The sequence below is a fragment of the Kryptolebias marmoratus genome, linkage group LG19 (genome assembly GCF_001649575.2).
Source record: "Kryptolebias marmoratus isolate JLee-2015 linkage group LG19, ASM164957v2, whole genome shotgun sequence".
Lineage (NCBI taxonomy): Eukaryota > Metazoa > Chordata > Actinopteri > Cyprinodontiformes > Rivulidae > Kryptolebias > Kryptolebias marmoratus.
The window spans coordinates 12,765,003-12,785,779 of NC_051448.1; the positions used below are offsets into that span (position 1 = coordinate 12,765,003).

At 37.4% G+C, this 20,777-nt stretch overlaps 1 protein-coding gene across 1 annotated transcript in view; it reads right to left on the reverse strand.

Annotated features, from left to right (window-relative positions):
• nbas (NBAS subunit of NRZ tethering complex) overlaps positions 1-20,777 on the reverse strand; it is a 174,465-nt gene that overhangs the window by 69,965 nt on the left and 83,723 nt on the right. Inside the window, exons 42-43 of the mRNA XM_017427358.3 lie at positions 6,830-7,053; positions 5,596-5,706 (exon numbers count right to left, since the gene is read on the reverse strand). Of these exons, the coding sequence (XP_017282847.1) occupies positions 5,596-5,706; positions 6,830-7,053 (335 nt within the window). The remainder of the gene's footprint in view (positions 1-5,595; positions 5,707-6,829; positions 7,054-20,777) is intronic.

A 20,777-nucleotide genomic window follows, 5' to 3' on the forward strand; every position in this document is an offset into this window, starting at 1 on the left:
CTCCTCCAGGCAAGTAGTGAAGGCATTGAGAGAGAATGGTGATGATGATGCTCCAATTCTAATGTAGAGTTGTATATCGTCGGCATAGCAGTGAAAAGAGATGTTATGTCGATTAATAATTTGACCCAAAGGCAGCATATAGAGGGAAAACAGCAGGGGCCCTAATACTGACCCCTGTGGGACACCACAGGAGACAGAGACAGCCTGGGACTTGGCCTTACCAAGGCTAACACATTCCAGCCGATTAGAGAGAAAAGATGTAAACCAGTCCAGAACAGTGTCACAGAGACCGACCTCCACATGAAGACGGTGTAGTAGGATGTTATGGTCCACAGTGTCAAAGGCTGCAGTTAGGTCAAGGAGAACAAGGAGAGATGTAAACCCAGCATCAGCTGCCAAGAGGATGTCATTAGTAACTCTCAGCAAAGCGGTCTTGTTAAATTCTCAGATGTGTTTGCTTGTGACTTATGTGTTTGTGAAAAACCTTTTGTAAAAGAAAATCACTGTTTCAATCAACTGGCATAGTACTATGACATATTAACCACCGCTACACCAGCAGTTGCACTTTGCTGCCAAATCTTGCTCTCCGGTTTTCTTTTTATGACTGCAAAAAGCCTTTAGTCAGGCTCCAGGCGAAAACCTTACAGATAAGCATCCTCACAGCTGATTAACAACTGTCTGTATTGGTACAGAATGCATCAGAGTTCAACTTTATGCTGCATTGTGCCTTCCCACTGAAACAAATACCAGAACATACAGAAAATAACAACTTTATGCACAATCTTGTACTTGCAGTATGTGTTGTGAATGACTTTCAGCTACTGCCACATCAGATTTTATCTCTTCTGTAAGTTACAGCCCATTTTAGTGTTGACATGAGTCAATTAGCTGCGGTGCACAGTTGGATCACATTGGCTGCAGATGTTGATCAGTTGTAGTTGTACATCTAATCGTTACTCCCTAAGAGTTTCATCAAAATATTATATTATTATATTTTGCGAACAGACAAACAGGGTTGTTAAACAGTTAAAGTACGTGTTTCAGCTAGTACCGCACCAAATTTTAGCTCAATATCTATAAAACTGAGTTACAGACAAGTTTCTGTTTGCTAAGGTCAATTAGCTGTGGTGGCCATCTTGAGTCAGGTTGACATTGTCATGGTGGCACAAGCCTGCTGTAAAAAGAACTAGGTACAGGTTTGATTGCTTTTGGAAGGGATCTTCACAGCCAATATTTGTTCTAACAATACAGGAATAAAATAAAATCAATTGTAAAGGGTTCAGAAGTCCAACTTACCCTGCTGATGTATCAGTTTGGCACGCTAAGGTTCACTGCAACACTGCCAATTCTAAATATCTGTACTTTAATGTACCATATGAAGTCACTTTGGGTGCAGCTGAACAGAGATAGCACACAGCTTAAAGGTGCCCTCCTCGTCTTCCGCAGTTCTTCATTTGGCTCAAAGCAAAACACATCTCGGTTTGAGATGAGAAAAATAAAAATGATCCCAAACAATACTTCTTCCTAATTATCTGGAGAAGTACCAAACAGTCTCCACCTGCCATCAGCTGACAGCCACAAACACGAGGAGCTCGGGGCTATGTCGTTTGAAATGCTCAAGAGTGTTTGTTGGGATTATTTCTCTTGCTTTTCCACATTATTTATCAACTAAATTTTATTAATTAACTAGGCTTTATCAGTGCGGTTAGATGAAAATCTAAGAAGCAAAATAATTCATTCTGTAAAAAATAAGTAAGTGTATTACATGAGAAAATGCACAAAAGACAGCAAAGTTCTGTTCTTCTGAAAAATGAATGAGGTCAAACAAAATGTAACGGCAAAAATGCTGATGCGTCAGCTGCAGTGGAACAAAAACAAAGAAAAAAAAAAAAAAAAGGAAAATCCCCCATACTTATCAACATTTATAACTGATTTATATTGTTCAATTGCTTCATTGAAATGTCAATATACATGGCTGTAATTTGTGTCGAAGGAATTTGTTTTAACATCTACAAAGTCAAGTGAACAGCTAATGGAGGCAGTGTTTAACAGAACATTGATTCTTTTGAAACGTTCATTTTAAGTTAATTGATTTGTCTCAGGGACATTCTGCCTTAATCACTCAACTCATCTTCATTTATCTGGATACACTCACTCTTTCTGCTCATATATATGTGCACTTTTCTCCACCTAGCAAGTTTCTCTTCAACCTGTTTTTCTTTTTCAACGTAACTAATGTTTTCCACTTGCGACTTACACAGAAGCATTTTAATCTTTGCAATCCCTTGTCTATTTAACCACCGCATGTTGCACAAAAGCCACAGGGCTCTACTTTAAACACTTATATTTACCAGAATAATTCCATATACTACCAATACTGTTCTGTAAAAAAGCAATAAACAAGAACTTGTGCTGCTGCAAAACAACTACGACGAGTTTCTTCCAATGGATGATAAATAAAGAAATTCCAAGTTGATCATCTTTATCTGAAATGTTGACAAGCACAAACACCCACAACAGTGCCCATTTTTTGGCAACAGGCTGTCAAAAACATTTTCCTGTTTGTTTGGGTGAGCAGCTGTCTCAGTTTCAGCTCTTGTTCACTTTAAGTTTTTGTCAAAGTCTTTGAAAAATTTAAAATTTTATTTTTTACCGCCCTTTACAGTTTCAGTCTCTGGACAGAAATGTACCTGACACACTTGAATTTCAAAATCTTTAATTTTTATCTTTAGATGTAAATGTTTTAATAGTATTTTATCTTTGAAACAACAAACACATTTCTTCCAAACCACAGAGGAAGTGTGGAAGTGTCTGCATTGATCTGCATTCTGTTTAATGGACAGCAACCGAAGGTCGACCCATTTTCGTGCGATAATGGACATTTTTATTTAGTTTATGGTCTAAATTGCTAATTTCCTTTTTTAATAGCGAACAATAATGTATTTTTTAGAACTGTGGTTTTTAAACAGGGTATGCACTGAAACAAGCCCATGTTATAACAATTAGGGTTAGAGTGCGGGGTTTTTGATGTCTTTGATGTTTTTCTCTTTCTTACTGTTTATTCAACGTCACATGCTGTTTTTATTTTTTATTTATTTATTTATTTTTTTAATTATGTAAAGCACCTTGAAATGCCTTGCTGCTGAAATGTGCTATACAAATAAAATTTGATTGATTGATTGATTGATTGCTAACCGAAGGAAGTGTGCCGTTTGGGTTTTAGGTCAAATCTAATCATCTACTGCAAATTAAAAGATTAAATTAGACAAATAACTGAAAATGTGCCATAAAAAACGGGTGGGGGCGTGGGAAATAAAAAAAAAGTTTCAGTGTTGAAAATGTCAGAAAAAAAATTAAGTTAACTGATATAGAGCTTCAAAAAATGATAAGTGACACCTGTGAGAGGAGATTTGAGAAAATAACAGAGACAATGTAGGAACAATCTCAAAAGCAATAATAAAACAGACAGAACTGAGTTAGAATAAAAAAATCCAATCTGTGTTTCGGGTTGTGAGATAGTGATTGTGTACTTCCTCACAGTCCTCAAACTCTGATTGTGGTAATGCATTAACACTGACAGGCACGACTATATACTGAGCACCATGGGCACCTATATGCCAAAAGGCAAAAAGCTGAACGTAAACGCCTGTAAATTTGTCACACTTACTGGTCATCTTGGCTTCACAGGAGATTTATGATGTAGAAGAACAATGATACTGTATGTTGTCAGCGCAGATCGCAAGCTAAAACGATAGCCGACTCGGTGACAATGACAGATTTTTTGTCTTGTGTAATACCAATGTTGAAGTGTGGTAATTTGTCAATTCTGCCGCAGAACATTTTAGCATAGACAAGAAATCAGGAGAACAAGAAACTGGAAATCCTCATAAAATGTGGCAGCTGTTGTGACAATCATATTAGAAACAGCATTTCTGGCAAGTGCACAACTTGCTATATTCTATTCAAGTTGACATTTGCCTGTCAAAATATTTCACGCATAATCCAAGTAAATACATTTTGCAGCCAGTGAACCACAACGTTTAGTACTTGAATGTTCTAAAATAGGACAGCCTGCACGTCAAACTTTTAACATATAAACTTTCAAAGTCTTGTTGTCAACTATTGTTAAAAATCTAAATTTCATAATGTCTAGACATAAACAGTATTGTTTTGGGTTTTCTTCCCTGATTATGTTCACTGAAACCACATCATTGTGACAAATCAACTGTTTCAAAACTTTCCAGCTTTTCCTCCACAAAATAAAAGTCCTAAAGTGTCATGACCCAGACTAGTGCTGATTGAAATGTGCAAACACTGCTAATAAATCATTTAACAAAGAACCTTGTCCACAATTATGCTGTTATGTATGCATTTATGAGTGCTGTTTTTATTTCTTTGTAACAATTAAGGCTAATCATGCTATCGGCAATCATTTGTAAAGTTTGTTTGATTTACGCTGATCTTCTCAAGACGTCCCACAGTGGGGCTTCAACCTCAGCTCTGGGAACTACTGCTATAAATAACAAATAAGGTGAGGTTAAGTCATTTATGCTTAACTATTAAAAAAAAAAACATTGACAATCAAAAGGCTGTTTTTTTTTGGGGGGGGGGTTCTGTACTGGAACTGATGAGGTAAATCTAACCTCTGAATTCAGAGCTCTACTCAGTTTCCATGCAAAGCAAAGTCAGGCTGCTGCTGCTGCTGCTGCTGCTAAACAAGTCAAATGACTGAAATGCAAAAAATGTATTTTCCTTCAGGGATCAATAAAAGTCAAAATTCCATTTTGTACCCACTCTCCTATCCCTATACATCTTCCCCTTTAAATTCTCCCTATTGCACTATTTATATTATTTCCTGCATCCATCCATTAAATCAATACACATACTGCAGATGGTTTTAGTCAAGATTATAGCATGAAAAGCCTTCACAGATTTGTCATGATCTTGAGATTTCGGTGAAAACACACACACACAAAATAGCTGTGAGAGCATTAGAGGAAGGTGTATGTTGTAATTTATTGCTAAGTGTAGTCCATAAACCATTTGCTTATATCAGATTACGACAGGCGATATTTATCTCCCACACACACACACACACACAGGTTTGCCTGCAAACACACACAGTTCTCAGCTCTGCTGAAAAGGCATTCTATTAAAACAAGGCACCAGTCAAATACACTGGCTATGAAGTGAGCGAGCAAATAAATTATGAAAATTGTCTCTGACACACTCGTATCCTCTCACTCTCGTAAACACAGTCATTGGCAACATGTTTCAATAACTCTGGGGTATTTTAAATATGTTTTTCAAGTAGGCAAGTTCTGTGAGAATCAGCCCTGCTAGCTCAATTTCAAACTTTAATATACACAAGGGATATTTGTGTGTTCACGCAAAAAAAAAAAACTTAAAAGATCTTAAATGGTATATGCAAGACTGAAGTGTATTGTCAGGACACACGTACAGGGTAAATATTTCAAATTCAGGAGATAACAGAAGTGTTATAAACTCAAACACACAGCAAGAGAGAAAAGAATAGGAGGAGAAAAACACAACGAGAGAGCTAATGTGTTGGTGTTTGTGTGTGTGTGTCTGTACCCGCTGTCTGTAAAGAGGAACTCGAGGTGAGTCATGTAGACTTCCCACAAAAGGACATTGTAGCGCTTCGCCAGCGACAGGGCGATTCTGTACACATCGTCATCCAGTGTCCTAAACACAAACAGACAGGAAGAAAATCATCAGTTTTTTTTTCCTGAGAACCCTCAGAGGACAATTCCTCCCACTCATATGCATATGTGCTGCAAAATTGTTTCAAACTAAACGAAGTACACCTCACTGACTACATTAAATCCACTGCAAAGCAAATACTTTCCATTACAACAACATTCATATATACGTAGCACAAAAAGCAAGAAAAATTTGGGTTTGGTTGGTTATTTTTTTGTTGTAACAATAATTATTATACAGTTGGAAAACCTGTTTATTTCCCCTTAAATGGTGCTACATTTGTTAGAAAAATGCATTTGTGGGCAGAGCAGCAGAGTTGAGTTTGTGGGTTGGATCCATAAAAAAACTTGCAGTCTTTTCTGTCAATGTCAAACAGCTTACTGTGTTATTGACTCTTGTTTGATGTCATTTATTGGATTGGATCTTTAAAGTCTGAAGAAACAAGACATATTGGCAGTTAAACAATTTATTCAATTAACAGACAGGGCAATGAGTAGCATGTGAAAGAACCATACACAGCCACAACAGTCTGACAGCTCCTCCTCACACTGCTCACTGTGGGATGGCATCTCATTCATCCAGCCTTTGTTGTAAGTCAACCAATGTGGTTGTGTTGATCACTCTGGAACAAACAGCAGGCCCAAGATGATCCCACAGGTGTTCAATGGGGTTGAGGTCAGGACTGCAGGGAAGACATTCCATCCTTTTCACTCTCAAATTCTGAAGGTAGTTTCTGATAAACCCCGCTCTGTGTGGACGAGCGTTGCAATTTTGAAGACAAGTGGTTGGTCCCAGACTGTGGAGATGTGGGATTGCCACTGGTTGCTCACAGGTGCTGACAATCAGGTGCCTGATTGGCGCCCAATTGTCAGAACCTGGGGTACCAGAAGCTCAAAACAAGACTCAATAGCAGAATAAGCCGTTTGACATTGGCAGGGAAGATTTGGCACATTTTTTAAATGTGATTTAAGAGGAAATGAACAGGCTTTCCAAGGGTATAAGACTTATTGCCAAGAAGCACTGTTACAACAAGAAAATAATCAACCAATCATAAATTTTCCTCCTTATTGTGCTATGTTTATAAACAATTCCTGTAAACACTTACTCTGTGAGGCCAAGGATAGTCTCCTTCTTGTAGTCAGAGTCGGTGCTGAAGCGCTGTACGTCCACCCCACGGCCCAATCCCTGCAACACCTGGGCCTGGGTGAAGTCCGTCAGACGCTCATTGTACACATGCAGCTGGCTGATTAACTTCTGCAGCTCCTCCGGCCAGTCAGAATACGACGACACGTGCTGTGTGACTAATCGAATCAGCTCCTTTGGGTCAGCCTTTGAAGGAAATGGACAAAATCTAATTTTTAATGGATAAAAAGAAAGTGAAACTTTTCTGCTGATTATAGAACTTTGTCTTACATTAGAGCACATCTGTATACCAATATAAATTTATTTCAAATGATTGCATACACACACACACACACACATATATATAGAGAGAGGTACAAATTGTTCTACTTTAGTCAAACCCAATATTAAAAAATGCACAGAAGATTATTGAAAGAAAAAAGCATGAAGTCCCCTTGAAGTTGCAGTAATGCTACCTTAGTACATTAACTTGTAGAGATAGTTTAAATCTTTTTAAGTGCAGAACATTTATGAACACTTAATATCTTACCCGTTTAGACTTCTGAACAATCTCAACTTGGAGAATTAAATTAATAAGGAGTTTATTGTTTTAAGATGGGCACAATCCTATTCGGTAATGTCCCATTAAGATTAGTCATTAGCTCTTCAGTCCAATCAGAACTAAATTATTTCTTCAAACTGAGGTTGTTTAAAGAGTTATCTACAAGAGGTAAGATATTAATTGCTCATAACCTTCTCACAGAACCCCATTTCAAACGCTCAGTACTATCTCTTTAAGATTATGTCCATCGAAATCCAGAGTTTTACCACCTACACCACTTTTTCATATTGCTTTAACAATTTTTATCTTTAAAATACATTTCCTGCGGTAGGACGGGAGGTGCAGCAAACCATTACGGCCATGTTGGCCGAATTAAAATTGCCCTTAAGAATTAGCTTTAAACCGTGTCACACATGGAGTCTCGAACACCCCATACTGTGTCATTTCTAAATCTTCAGAGGGATACCACATTAATGAGGCCATATTTTTAAAAAAAAAAATGTTGATGTAATTTCTACAAACGAAAAGTAAAAGTTAGAAGCGGATCAACTGTCATATAATTTTGTTTCTGGAGACAGTTACTGCTGCACAACTTCAATCAGGCAATTTAACACAGCTTCCTTTTTCTGCACGTCAAGAAATTATGGGTAGATGTTCCAAGAACTATCTTCGCTACTGTGATTCAGGCCTATAAGGGATAAGAAATTAGACACACGTAAAAAACAGAGTGCTGTGCAGCAGGAGAGGTAGGTGAATTTTCTCCCCGTCTCTCTCATCACATTCGTTCTAATTAAATGAGCTCCCAAACTTCAGTCTTTGGCATCTTATATCATGTTGCCCGGCAGGAGGAGATAGTTTATTTGTTGATCTGATTTGCATAAGGTAATTATGGCTGCTGGAAATGTGTAGCTTGAAACATGAGGTGTGTGTTTGCCTCTGTGTAATTTCTGTGTGTTTGTACAGTATGTGTGTCTCTGGGTACGGGCTTGGTGGCAGCCATAGTGGCAGACTCAGAGTTCAAAAGCTGCATAGAAAAGGGTTCGAGGAGTAGACTTACAAAGGGAAGAATTATAAAAGTAAAGCCACAGTACAGTAGTTAGAAGGGGACAGTTATAGTGGAGAATGGTGCTGGGTTAATACTGGGTTAATAATAATAGGTGTGTCCGCTTGTCTGTCATGTTAGCACAATATCTCATGAACCAGTAGATGGATTTAAATCAAATCTCAGAGAAATGAATAAATATACATCTACAACTGATTGAGGTGATATCTCATTAGGCTGCAAAATTGTGGAAAATATGCCTTTTTTCCCCCTTGCAGTCACACTAAGTGGACAGAAAGTCACGGGGATGCGTGATGAACAGCCAGTTTTTTAAAATTAGTTTATTTTTGTGTTGATGGCTGGTAAAACTGCATTCTAGATTGTGCACATTATTTTGTTGTCCACCTCCTCATCTTGGTTTGTACCCACCTTAAATATGATTTTTCATCTGTTTTTTTTTTTTTTTTTTTTTTTTTTTTTTTAGACTTGGACATTTGCCTTGGATATTTTCTGTCAGGGGAGAGCTCCCATGCAGGTGTTGACATGCAGCTCTAGCGCTCTTCTGATGAGCAGAAGACACCCAAAACAAAATTTAGGTGGGTTTGACACTCTGTGACTACTTTGAGAGCAATTTTGTCGCAATTTTTTTGAACATGTTCAAAGCTCAAGCAATGGGACTGTGCATGAAGAACTTCTGAATCACCACAAACATTCTGGAGCCTCCCTCAAAAGCACCACTTGCCAAACTGTCAAAGCCCAGTAAGAAAAAACCTTTCACTTTTGGCATAAACCCAATTCAAGACTGCCACCACAGCCACTAAACATTAGTAAACACAAAAATGGCTGCAATTCTGTCAATTTTGCAAATATTGAGCTAAGATTTGGTGTGGTAGTAGCTGAGAGTGACCCCCAACATATACTCTAAGTCACAGGTGTCAAACTCCATTCCTCGAGGGCCGCACTCCTGCATGTTTTAGACGTGTTCTTGCTTTAAAACACCTGATTTAAATGGATGACTTGTTGCCATACTCTTGGAGAACTTGATGATTTGGTGAGGAGGTAATTAAACCATTTGAATCAGGTGTGTTGGAGCAGAAAAACCTAAAACTTCCAGGACAGATGCTGGTGTGGTAGTAGCTGAGAGTCATCCCCTTAACAGTTGTTTAGATGTTTATTTAGTTAAAAATCCCTAATGGATCCAAGTGTCTCATATCAATAAATTTTAAAACACAGACACACACAAAAGTTCAATGGTATGTTTCTGTCAAAGACTTTTAGAGAACTTTCTTTTTTTTCACAATAACAAATTAGTTTTGAAGAAATGCTGCCTATCTTGTTTTTCAAAAGCAATTTTAAACATGTGTGTCTGAGCTAAAATCCTTTGACTCAGTTTGGAGATATTTTATAAAACAAAGACAAAGAAACTTGGCGTAGGCCTCAGCTGGCCTGTTCCATATGGGTCCGTTTTGAAGTTCCCTCGCATTAGAAAGAACGACACAAAAGGGTTAGCACCACATATGAGAAGAAAGTCAGTCGAAACAGTGATGGACAGGCTGACTTTTGAAGAACATGACTGAACCTAGACTTTCATGATGAAATACTGCTTGCAATTTTTCCTCTCCCTTTTTCTGTCACTCATCTACTGTTTGCTATCTGTGTTGTAGCTGCTCCTTCTCTGAAGACTGTTTTCTTCTGCATTTCTGAAAAGTCTTTATCCCCCTTCCTCATTACTAAACAATCTCTGAAATCCCCCTTCTTTCTAACAAGCACTTTCTACTTCCAAGTTGACTTCAAAGTGAGAAAATAAAAGCTAGTTCTTGTTTTTTTTTCTTCTTACCTAATATCTAAAAACCGATGTTATTTCAAAATACCTTGAAAAGTCATGTGTAGAGTTCAAGGGGAAAATGTACCAACTGCATGTACGAAGTACAACTGTATGTGGTGTAGCTTAAAGAAATGCAGCAGCCAAAGGCTTTTATTTCTGTTTTTCTTTTTGCATCACAGCAAAAAGAAAAACAGAAAAAAAAGCTTCTTAAAAGCTAAATGTTTAAAATCACTTGTACCCTGCTTTCATTCGCACTTTTTCCCTCGTTCAATCCTCCATTTTGCAACATTTAGTCATAATTCTTCACCTATCAAAAGTTAGTTTACTTGATCAAGTTGGGTTTGTAAATATATATATATATATATATATATATATATATACATTGAGTGGAAACTGTTTGGTGTATCAAAATTTAAGGCTTCTAAAGCAATGCTAAAATCCTTCTTTGCCTGGTCAAATATCTCAGTCATATCTGGTGAGTTCAAGAACCAAGGCTTTTATATTTGAACATTACCAGCAAGCCCTCCACCGCCCATAGTGTTTGCTATGGGGGGGTGAAGGACAATGCCATCCATTGTAGCCATAAAGCTCTGAACAATGTGGTTGATGTCTTCAAGGTCTTCTGTGTCCTGTGGCTTCAATAGATGAAAAAGGACAGGGACTTTACTTTTTAGCTGGAAGGCCAGGATTTTGGCAGCCTCCCTGCCGAAGAACTTAAACAGCATGATATGGCCCACTGGTTCAGATTCTTCTACAATGTTGTGTGTAGGAACAGCGAGGAGGATCCAAATGCAAGCAAAGCTCCAGAGACAAGGGAAACCAAGCAAAACAAACTTTTAAAAAAGGAAATGAAAAGTGCTGCACAGGAAGAAAGGCCAGCAAAAAGTCTGAACAAAGCAACATTTGATAAGAGATGAAAACACAACATTGATCTGACAAAGGACAAATGGATACCTGGTATTGTATATGCTGAAATCAGCTGGCTCAAAAAAACCTTAAAACTCTACTCAATGTTAACAAGTACTCTGACGTCAGAGTTACTTTTTTAATCCTGACCTCAATATGTGTTAACATCAAAAGTGGCAATTGATGCTTCTTTGGCTTAACTTATACTGATTATCCAAACAAAATTAAAGAAGAACAAAATCTAAAACAAAAGCCACTGAATAAACAATGTTTTGAGGTTAAATTTAGCAATTAAAGTGCCAACAATTAATCAGTGTCTAAATGCAATAGGCTGACTCACTTTTCCATAGTAAAAGTGAGTCAGCTTTTACTATTAAATATTAAAATGTTTAATATTTATAAAAATTTAACATTTTAATTTTGTGTAAGTTATTTAAAATTTCAACATTAATTTGAAATCAGTCAAGAAAGTTTAAAAAAATATTATTGGACTCCTTAGTCTTCAAATCTTCATCCACCAAAACTTCTCACTTGTAGAAGCTAATTTTCATTACACTGTTGAGGTACTAAACTGTTTAATAAGTTTTCCCATGTGTCTGGAAACAATTAATTTTGCAAATGTTTTATAAATGCTTCATTGAAATTATATTGAAGTTTTATAGCGATCTGTGTTGTTAATTTGGTTTTATCTGGGGAAAGGCTTTACATAAACTCCTTGAGCTATTGTGTCTCCACACACTGTATTGTATGTGTATTTTGTTGTGTTTTATTGTGCTGTCCAAATAAACAAATAAATGAAAAATAAATTGAATTATATGAGACATTAACATTCAATCCTTCCCGAGTTGTTTCGGTCCAACTTTTCCATCTAGGACATCATCAGGAAAAGAATAAGTGAATGAGTTGAGTTTCTTACAGACACTGAAACTCCTAACCTGCTCCAGAGCAAATTACAAGTTCAACCTGTGTAACTACGGTGATCCAACAAGTGTCAAAGAGAGCCTCCTTTGTGATACGAAACATTGTCGTTTTCAGGTCAACATAGCCGGCTAAGCTGCTAATCTTGCTTTCTAGTACAACCCTTAGATGTGTGGGGAACAGAAACGCAAAAGAGGAAAACAGTCACTGTTACAAAATATAATATGAAACATGAGGAAACCTAAAACCTAGCAAAGGAACCCTAACTACTTCAGAAAGGCAGTTTACAAACAGCGGGCGATATAATGGGGGACTGCATCTGCTTTTTAATATCCAATCTGTATCAGCTTATCACTGAACATTTTAGGGACTATAAATAACTACTAGCTAACAGTCTTTTTTTATTCTCATCAATCTATATCCATATATTCCTTAAATGTGAAAGGAGTGATTCAAGCAAAAGGGTCAAGAACAGATTCATCACCAAAAGAACATTTCCACCAACATTAGGAGTCATTAGGAGAGATGTCAAAAACAAGATATCTAACAACATGACAAGTAGTGTGAAGTCCAGCCATATAAATAATTTATTGACTCAATAAATGGTGTCATACTGAAAAATAAAGTGTAAAGAGAACCAACCACATTGTGTTGTCATTGCATCAATTGTGATCAGTTGAGGGGGAGCAACCACTTGCAAAAACATACAGACTTGGTAGACTAACTTGGTATTTAACACTCCTTACAAACAAATGATAACGGAGGTTAAAAAGAAATAGCCATGACTTCCCTCTAGTAATGATCTTAATGAGTTGTATTTATGTCATGCCTAACACTTAGCTTCACAGTCAGTGGCCTCATTAGCACTAATACTGTAATGGAGTTTACAATATGTGCAGATAATTAGTGGGAAGGCAAGAAGGTAAAAACCAGGCACGGTTTGTAAAGGAATAATCACTCCATAAACAAGCTTGGCTGCACTGTGGGTCATAATACACCATGAAGGGGACTGATCACAAAATAAGACACGAGCAAGAGGAGCAGGAGTGCGTCTGTGCAGTCAAAGTCATGAATTTCATCAAAGGTTTAGAAACTACTTAGTCTCGAACATTTCCAGTTAGCTTCAACAGTGCATTCAATGTGCACACTTGTCTAATAGGGGGCCCTCTGCAGTTACTCCATTTTACCGGGCTCCCGTGAGTAAAATATTGACTGCTAATGATTGTGGTACAAGAGTGAAATTTGTACAAGTGCACAATTTGTTGAAAAAGGAAAAAAATAAATAAATAAAGCTGAAGTTGCTGGAGTCGTGGAGATTTGCTGTGATTGGGGAAGGTTGCTCAATCTAAGTCATTATTCCGGTCAATTCAACAACATGCTGTTGGCTCAATGGTCCATCACTTCCAAGGTCAGCTCCCACAATCAGCATTTTTGAATGCTGTTGTGGTTTTCAGTAGAAAAATATCTACAATGAATGTTAAAAAAAATGAAAAGGGTTCTAAATCCTGTTTGGGAAAAGCTTTTGTTGTTGCTAACAAATAGAGTTTTACTTATTTATTTATTTGTAAACTGTATTTTTAGTGTAAAACTTAAAAGGATAATTCATATTTTTGAAGAAGAATTTTGTGAAAAGGTTGTAGATGGCTCTTTAAACGACCTCAGTTTGGAGACAGAGTTAAATACTGTTTAGCCAAGATGAAAGTGAGTTACTGTCATCCTAAAAAAAAAACCTCCAATTTCAAAAATTTTATGTAGGTTCATGCAAATGCTGTCTTATAAATTTTTACATTGTTGTCAATTTCATATTACATGGTTATTATGGCAGAAATATTTGAAATTTTTTGCCAGAGGTGTCCAAGGCTGCACCAGTGCTACAAATGTGATAGAGTTAGCTGCTGCTTTTATTCCCACTTGAAAATAACCACCGACTTTTATGTAAATAACCGTGCCATGTGAAATATTTATAAAATAGCAATTGCATGAACCACTTTGAAAATTAAACAGCAATCTACTTTGGTTTTGGCCTCGCTTTCTTGATTTACTGATTCAATTTGAGTTTCAGAGCTAAAAGTAAAACACCCCACAATAATCGTTCTGAAACTGTAGATGTAATGAGATGTGCAGAAACCTATGCAGTTTTTTTTTTTTCACAGCAGGATATCCTCTTCAACCATTCGTGTTTCTGTATACTGTGCATGCTCTAGATGTGCAGCAGCACGCCATGCGTTAGGGATCAATATTCAATAAGTGAGAAAATTGCGACTGCAGGCAAAGATAAATGCTTAAGTGAAAAATCTCCATCTCTTCACTCAGCACAAAACCACACAACAGCTTAACACTGGAACACAAAAACGATTAAGGAAAACCTCACAGATTGAATAAAAATGACAGATAAATGATTGACAAAACTTACACACACACGCAGGAATCCTTTTTTTTCCAATACTGTGTAAACACCAACTACAGAACAATTACGACAAGGATCACCTCTATTTGCCAAATGAGCACTTTAGCCATGATAATAAAAACTTCCGTTGTGAACAAGTGGAAAATGGCTCATTATGCCTCGGGGAGTAATAGAAACCCAGACTCTGTGGCGCTGAGCTATAAGTTGCTCCGTCATGCCTGGGAGCAATAATCAGATAGGAAAGTAACAGCCGAAGACTTTGAAAGTCAATGGTGGGCAGGCAAAAGTGAGAAAAATCAGACAAAGGAATGCTGTAAGCAGACGTGAGCTGAAATATAAGAAAGCTGTTCATTAACCCTTACGCAGAGCAATCGTCAACAAACACTCACCAGCCACTTTATTAGGTACACCTTGCTAGTACCGGGTTAGACCCCTCTGCGGCATAGATTCAGCAAGGGGTTGGAAACACTTCTCAGAGATTTTGGTCCATATCAACGTGACGCAGATGCTGCAGATTTGTCAGCTGCACATCCAAGATGTGACTTTCCCATTCCACCACATCCCTAAGGTACATTATCAAACTGAGATCTAGTGTCTGTGGAGGCCACGGGAGTCCTGTGAAGAAAGACTCATCAGATCAGGAATGTTTTTCAATCTCTTATTGTCCAATTTTGCAAATGGTAGCCTCAGTTTCCTGTTTTTTAGCTGACAGGAGAAGCGCCAAGTGCGGTCTTCTGCTGTTGTAGCCCATCTGATTTAAGGTTTGATGCGTTGTGTGTTCAGAGGTGGTATTTAGCATTCTTGGTTGTAAAAAGTGGTTATTTGAGCTACTGTTGCCTTTCTATCATGTCAAACCAGTCTGCCCGTTTTTTCCTCTGACATCAACAAGAAATTTTCATCCACATAACTGCCACTTACTGGGTATTTTCTCTTTTTCAGACTCTTCTTTGTAAAACATAGAGACGGTTTTGTATGAAAATCAGCAGTTTCTGAAATACTCAGACCAACCTGTCTGGTACCAACAATCATGCAACATTTAAAGTCACTTAAATGCCCTTTCTTCCTCAATCTAATGGTCATTATGAATGTCTAGGTGCCTCAATGCATTAAGCTGCTGCCATGTGATTGAATGACTTCCAATTTGTATTGAAAAGCAAATGAAAAGGTGAACAAAAACAGTGGCCAGGGAGTGTAGACAACACTGTGCAAAGGTCGAAAACCACCTCTAATGTCTCTTTACTTCATTTCTAATGAGTCAGACCTCCTTGTGATTTTTTGAAGTGGTCTGTAAAAACAGTTTTCCAGGATTTCTGAAGGTCTTGTGGATGAAAAAAAAAAGATGTGGCAAGCCTTCAGTAGAAGAACAGTATCTGAAAGTGATTTCTTGTAATTAAAAAATGGGGACAATAAAAACTAAATTATCTGTTGTAATGCCTTGTGTAAGTTTTCAGCTAATAGCTCCTTGGGTTTCAACTTGTTGGTGCAAAAACACAATTTTCTTTGTTTAACTGTGCCATCTTTGTTTTTTTTTAGATTCTACTAAAAAAGGAAACAAATTTTCATTTGTAACAGGATGCTTGGAATAAAATTACTAGCTAGCGAGTAACTGGCTAGTACTCACTAGCTAGTACTAGTAAAAATTAAATTTAAAATTGTTTCTTTGCCAAAATGAGCCGACAACACTGATTCATCCCTTGAGTTAAGGAGCTCTTTTTTTATTCTGAGTGTTAAGTGTTTTTTATTAAACTTCAGAAACTGATCAGGTGCTGGACTAAAGACGAGTGGAAAAAAAGAAGCCAAAGAATAAACAAATATTTTGGAAGACCTTCATACGGACCTTCACTGTAGTGATAATACACACTGAACAAGAAAATCTTGAATAAAAAGAAAACCTGTGAGTTTGTCTAGATGGATGTTTGGCAGTTTTTCTTTGAGTTATGTTTGTCCTACAAAGAGGGTCTACAAACTCAGATTTATCACATTAATTCTTACATTTCCCCCCCCCCCATTTCATTTTTCTGAATAATTTATAGATTGACATGTTTTTAATGGCGCTCCTATCACTCAGACACAGGCATAAACTGCAAGTAAACACATTAACCACACGCTGCATTTTATACACCAGTAAGTTCATTTATAAAGCTCCTTTCTCAGATAAAGTGCTTCACAATAAGAGAAATAGCATTAAAATAAATAGAGAGAAAAGAGTGTAGAAAACACATAAAAACAAATAAGCGTAATGCCATAAAAGCCCTCTCTAACTAAAAGCTTGTTTGAATTAAAAACAGTCTTCTCCTGCTTTTTAAACGAATCAACAACGTCAATGCAACATAAAAGCTAAGGAAGCTCCTTCAGGAATTTAAATTAAGTGTGATGAACCTCCAAAAATCTCTGCCTGCCCGTCTTGAGGGTCCAATTTGAGGTGCAAGACTAACAGATCTGAACCATGACAAAATCTAAAAATTTACCCAAAGCTTTTAAGATTCATATTCTTGATGCTAAATGGACACAATGGTTTTGTTCAACAAGGTTTTTTGGGCAGTTTTTATATAAATATATTCAATTGTGTTACAGGCATCACCTGAAAAACATCAGAAACATGAAAAAAAAAAAAATCCTCTTTAAAGTGAGCAAGGTGCCGTGCCTAACAACGTTTTAAAATTTGAGCTTTCTGTTCAAAAGCTTAAATGTCAAGAGGTGATCATGAGGAGTTTAAAACTGTACTCGTGTCAGATCTGATTTAATCAGGAAGATAACAATGTAGATCGTGTCACAGTCAATCTTACCAAGAGCACAAAGATGACTTGTGAGATATTGAAGAGATGTGGAATATTGAGGAGTACATATTCTGGCAATGACTTACGATTGAGAGAATCATTCATGAAAATATAAGAGCTGTATGTGTCTTTATTGTGTTGTTATTGCACCCAAAATGCATTCAATGTGACCGTGTGTTGCTAATGCACAACATGATTTAAAAGCAAATTATTTTTAACTGAGCACGTCCTTCGTTCTTACTTTTCCCTTTATAGGCAGTCTTGATTTGAAAATCACAACAATGTATCTGAAATATGCTTAAAAAAAGAAAATCATGCTGCTCATTGAGGCCTTAAAACCACATCAAACACCTTGAGTAAATCCTCCGAGGGTTCTGTTTCTATTTGCAACTAGATGATTTCAGTGGCTTGAGTGTGTGGTGTCTTATTGCCTGGGTATAAAATTATGTGATAGTCACAAGAGAATTGAAAGAGCATGAGAGTTATTGAGACAGTCTTTCTGCTCTTCAAGGAGAGAGCGGGAAACACTCGGAGACAGTTTGACGCACCGCAACACACAAACATGCACATTCACCACCCGCTGTCACACAAAACCTGCTCTTAAACTGGAATGCACACAAACATGTTACCCTGCAGTGATACTTAAGACTCCACACACATGCAGCTCCGTGCGCACAGATGGTTCACGCACATATGTGCATGCATCCGAACACGCTTGGGTATGTGACATATTTTCTTTCTGCTAACCTAATCTGCAATGCAAAAACAGCGTGCGCATAAAACACAGATACACCCTGTCACACTTATCTGAAATTAAATATCACAGAATGTAAAACGTATGCCCTTAAAAGATAAGAAAAAGCAAGGAAGCTTTACAAAGGACAAGAGAAATGTATGAAGCATGCAGAATCAAGATAGTGTGAATAGAGAGGCCTAAGATTTGACAAGAGCTAGGCGAGCTGGTCGAGGCAACAAAAAAGAAAAAAGACACTAAACAAAGAGCAGAAGAAGTGTGAATGATAGCAGGAAAAATATATGAGATAAAGAAAAAAGCTGCATCATGGAAACAAAAATAACTCCAGAGCCAGCAAAGTGAGGGATTTCACTTAAAGAGACAGTTTGGATTTTTTTGAAGTGGGGTTCTGTTGAGGAGTTATCAGTCTGGAACTTGAGCAGGCCTGCAGTAGACAGCGTGCTGAGCGATCTCAGCTCGGAGCAACAGGGAGAAATGCTGAGGGATGAGTCAGGCTAACAGTGAGTCAGACTGTGGCCTATTTCAGAGCAGATTTTAGTCATCTAAAACAACTCAAACCTCAAAACATTTTCAAGCGAATGCTGCTTTATCAGTTTTTACACTGCATAACTCTCAGAAAGTAATCAATGCCTTTCTACAATTGATTAACATTAGCCGCCAAACCGAACAGTTCTTAGCCAAGAGAGATTTTGAGAACTCAGTCAAGTTGACCATTTTTAGGCTAAAGATTGATGTGGTAGTAGATGAGAGTCATCCTTAACACATACTCCAAGTGTTAGACTTTGTGAGATCCCACAATATTACAAGAGATCATACATAATTTTATTTTAAGGTTTAACCAAAACAGCTACAGCTGTTCCTTTTCAACATAAGATAATCTTAGCTTAAGACACAGTCATGAAAGGTGGTGGGTGATATGTATTCATTCAAGGAATGCTAGGCTTTTAATTCAAATAGCGTTTGAATGAAACCTTATGAAATTTGTGGGGTATTGTGTTACTTTAGACGGTAAAAACTCTCTCTGGCATCAGTCTGATTAGACGCTAGCTTGACTTATTCATGAGAATTTTCCCTAATTCTCCAAACTGAAATTGTTCTGGCAGCTCTCTACTGTTAGAGTATGTTAGATTTACAGACCACTGCTAACAACTCTACAGAGCCGACTACAAGCAGAGCTGTAGAGACTTAAAGTCTGGTGCTGCTCGTCATTCCAGCTAAGGGGGGGTAAGGAGAAGTGCAGCAAGATCCTTTCCTTTCCAATGATCTCTTGTTAAGAGTGTGAGCCATTGTTGCATTTACCATTTCATTCCTCAACAGCCCAATAAGAGATTAAAACGGGACTACATGAAACATCTAGTGATGTTTGAGCAAAAGCAGATCGGATAAGTGTGGCATCCCACAAGAGTCTGGGACAGCACACCCTAGTTTGCATGCTAACTAAGATATCTGATATAATGTGATGGGTCTTCATTGACCCCATTCCTTTAAGTAATTTCATAAAATTATTGAAATGTTTATCATTTTAAAACTAAGCTTGCATGTCATGTCATATACTGGCAAAAAATGAAGGATTACAAGAAGCAAAAAGTGAAATCGAAGAAAGAAGAGTAAAAAAGGAGGAAACACTTTCTTCCCTCTCGTTTGAGTCATCCCTAAAATAAAGGTTGCCACCACCTCATCATTAGAGCTGAGTGACAGTAAGACCTGGAACAAAATGATAACAAGCACTCACTCCACTTCAGTGCACCAAAGTGAAAAATTAAGTAAATGGTAAATAAAAAAAGCAGGAAGGAACTAAAAAAAAGAAAGAAAGAAAGCAAGTGCAACGACCAAAGTGCAGAGAAGGAGGAAAGGCTGTATATATATTTTAAGTTAATGGACTTGAACTTTACTTGCGGCAGGAGGCTGGGGAGTGATTACTGCCATTAAGATGCAGGAAGGACGGATGTGTGCACCACTGTGAATAAGTGTGTGTAGCATTGATTGTAACTTGTTAGTGTACTGGTGTGGGTAGGGATGTGAGCGTGTACATTTCTGTGCATGGCACTGACCTTGAATGTCAACTGGCACACACTTATCCACTTCTACTGGCTTCTTTCCTTCTATGTTTTTTGTTTTCTCTTTTATTTCCACATTTTTCCTCCCTCGTTGTACCTGAACTAAAACTCGTGAGAGCTTCAGTCCACTCAAGAAAAAAGGTCAGAATCATTTCTTCTTTTATTGTGCTAACCACCCCTCACCTCCACCCTAAACATTTCTGCTGCAGCCTTGTCTTCCCTTATCATTCTTACATGTCAATCTCTCTCTCGGTCTTGCCTTATTTGTTTCATTTTTGAGAAAAATAAAGGAAAAGCGTAAATTGAATTGAACCAACTTCAAACACTCAAGAAGGTTAGTGTGTTCTTTGCTTTTAAAACCTCACTTCAAAAAAAATCTGAGTTATTCCATTATTTTAATTTAATTTTATAAGATAGTTTTAGGGTCAAGTCCCCCTCCTTTTTCTGTACACATGGACTCACAACACGCAACTAGTGGTACAACTCTAAAGTCAGATGGTTTACTACACAGACCCATCTGAGAAGTTTACTGACAACAACAACAGCAGCAAAGTTAGTTAAAAAAGCACTTCAATTCTTGCTCCGTCTAATATGTAAATAGAAATAAAATCCTCCAGTTTTGTGTTTCACTCTCATTGGAATTAAAAAATAATCTCCAGGTATTAAGGAAGCAGATTTGAACC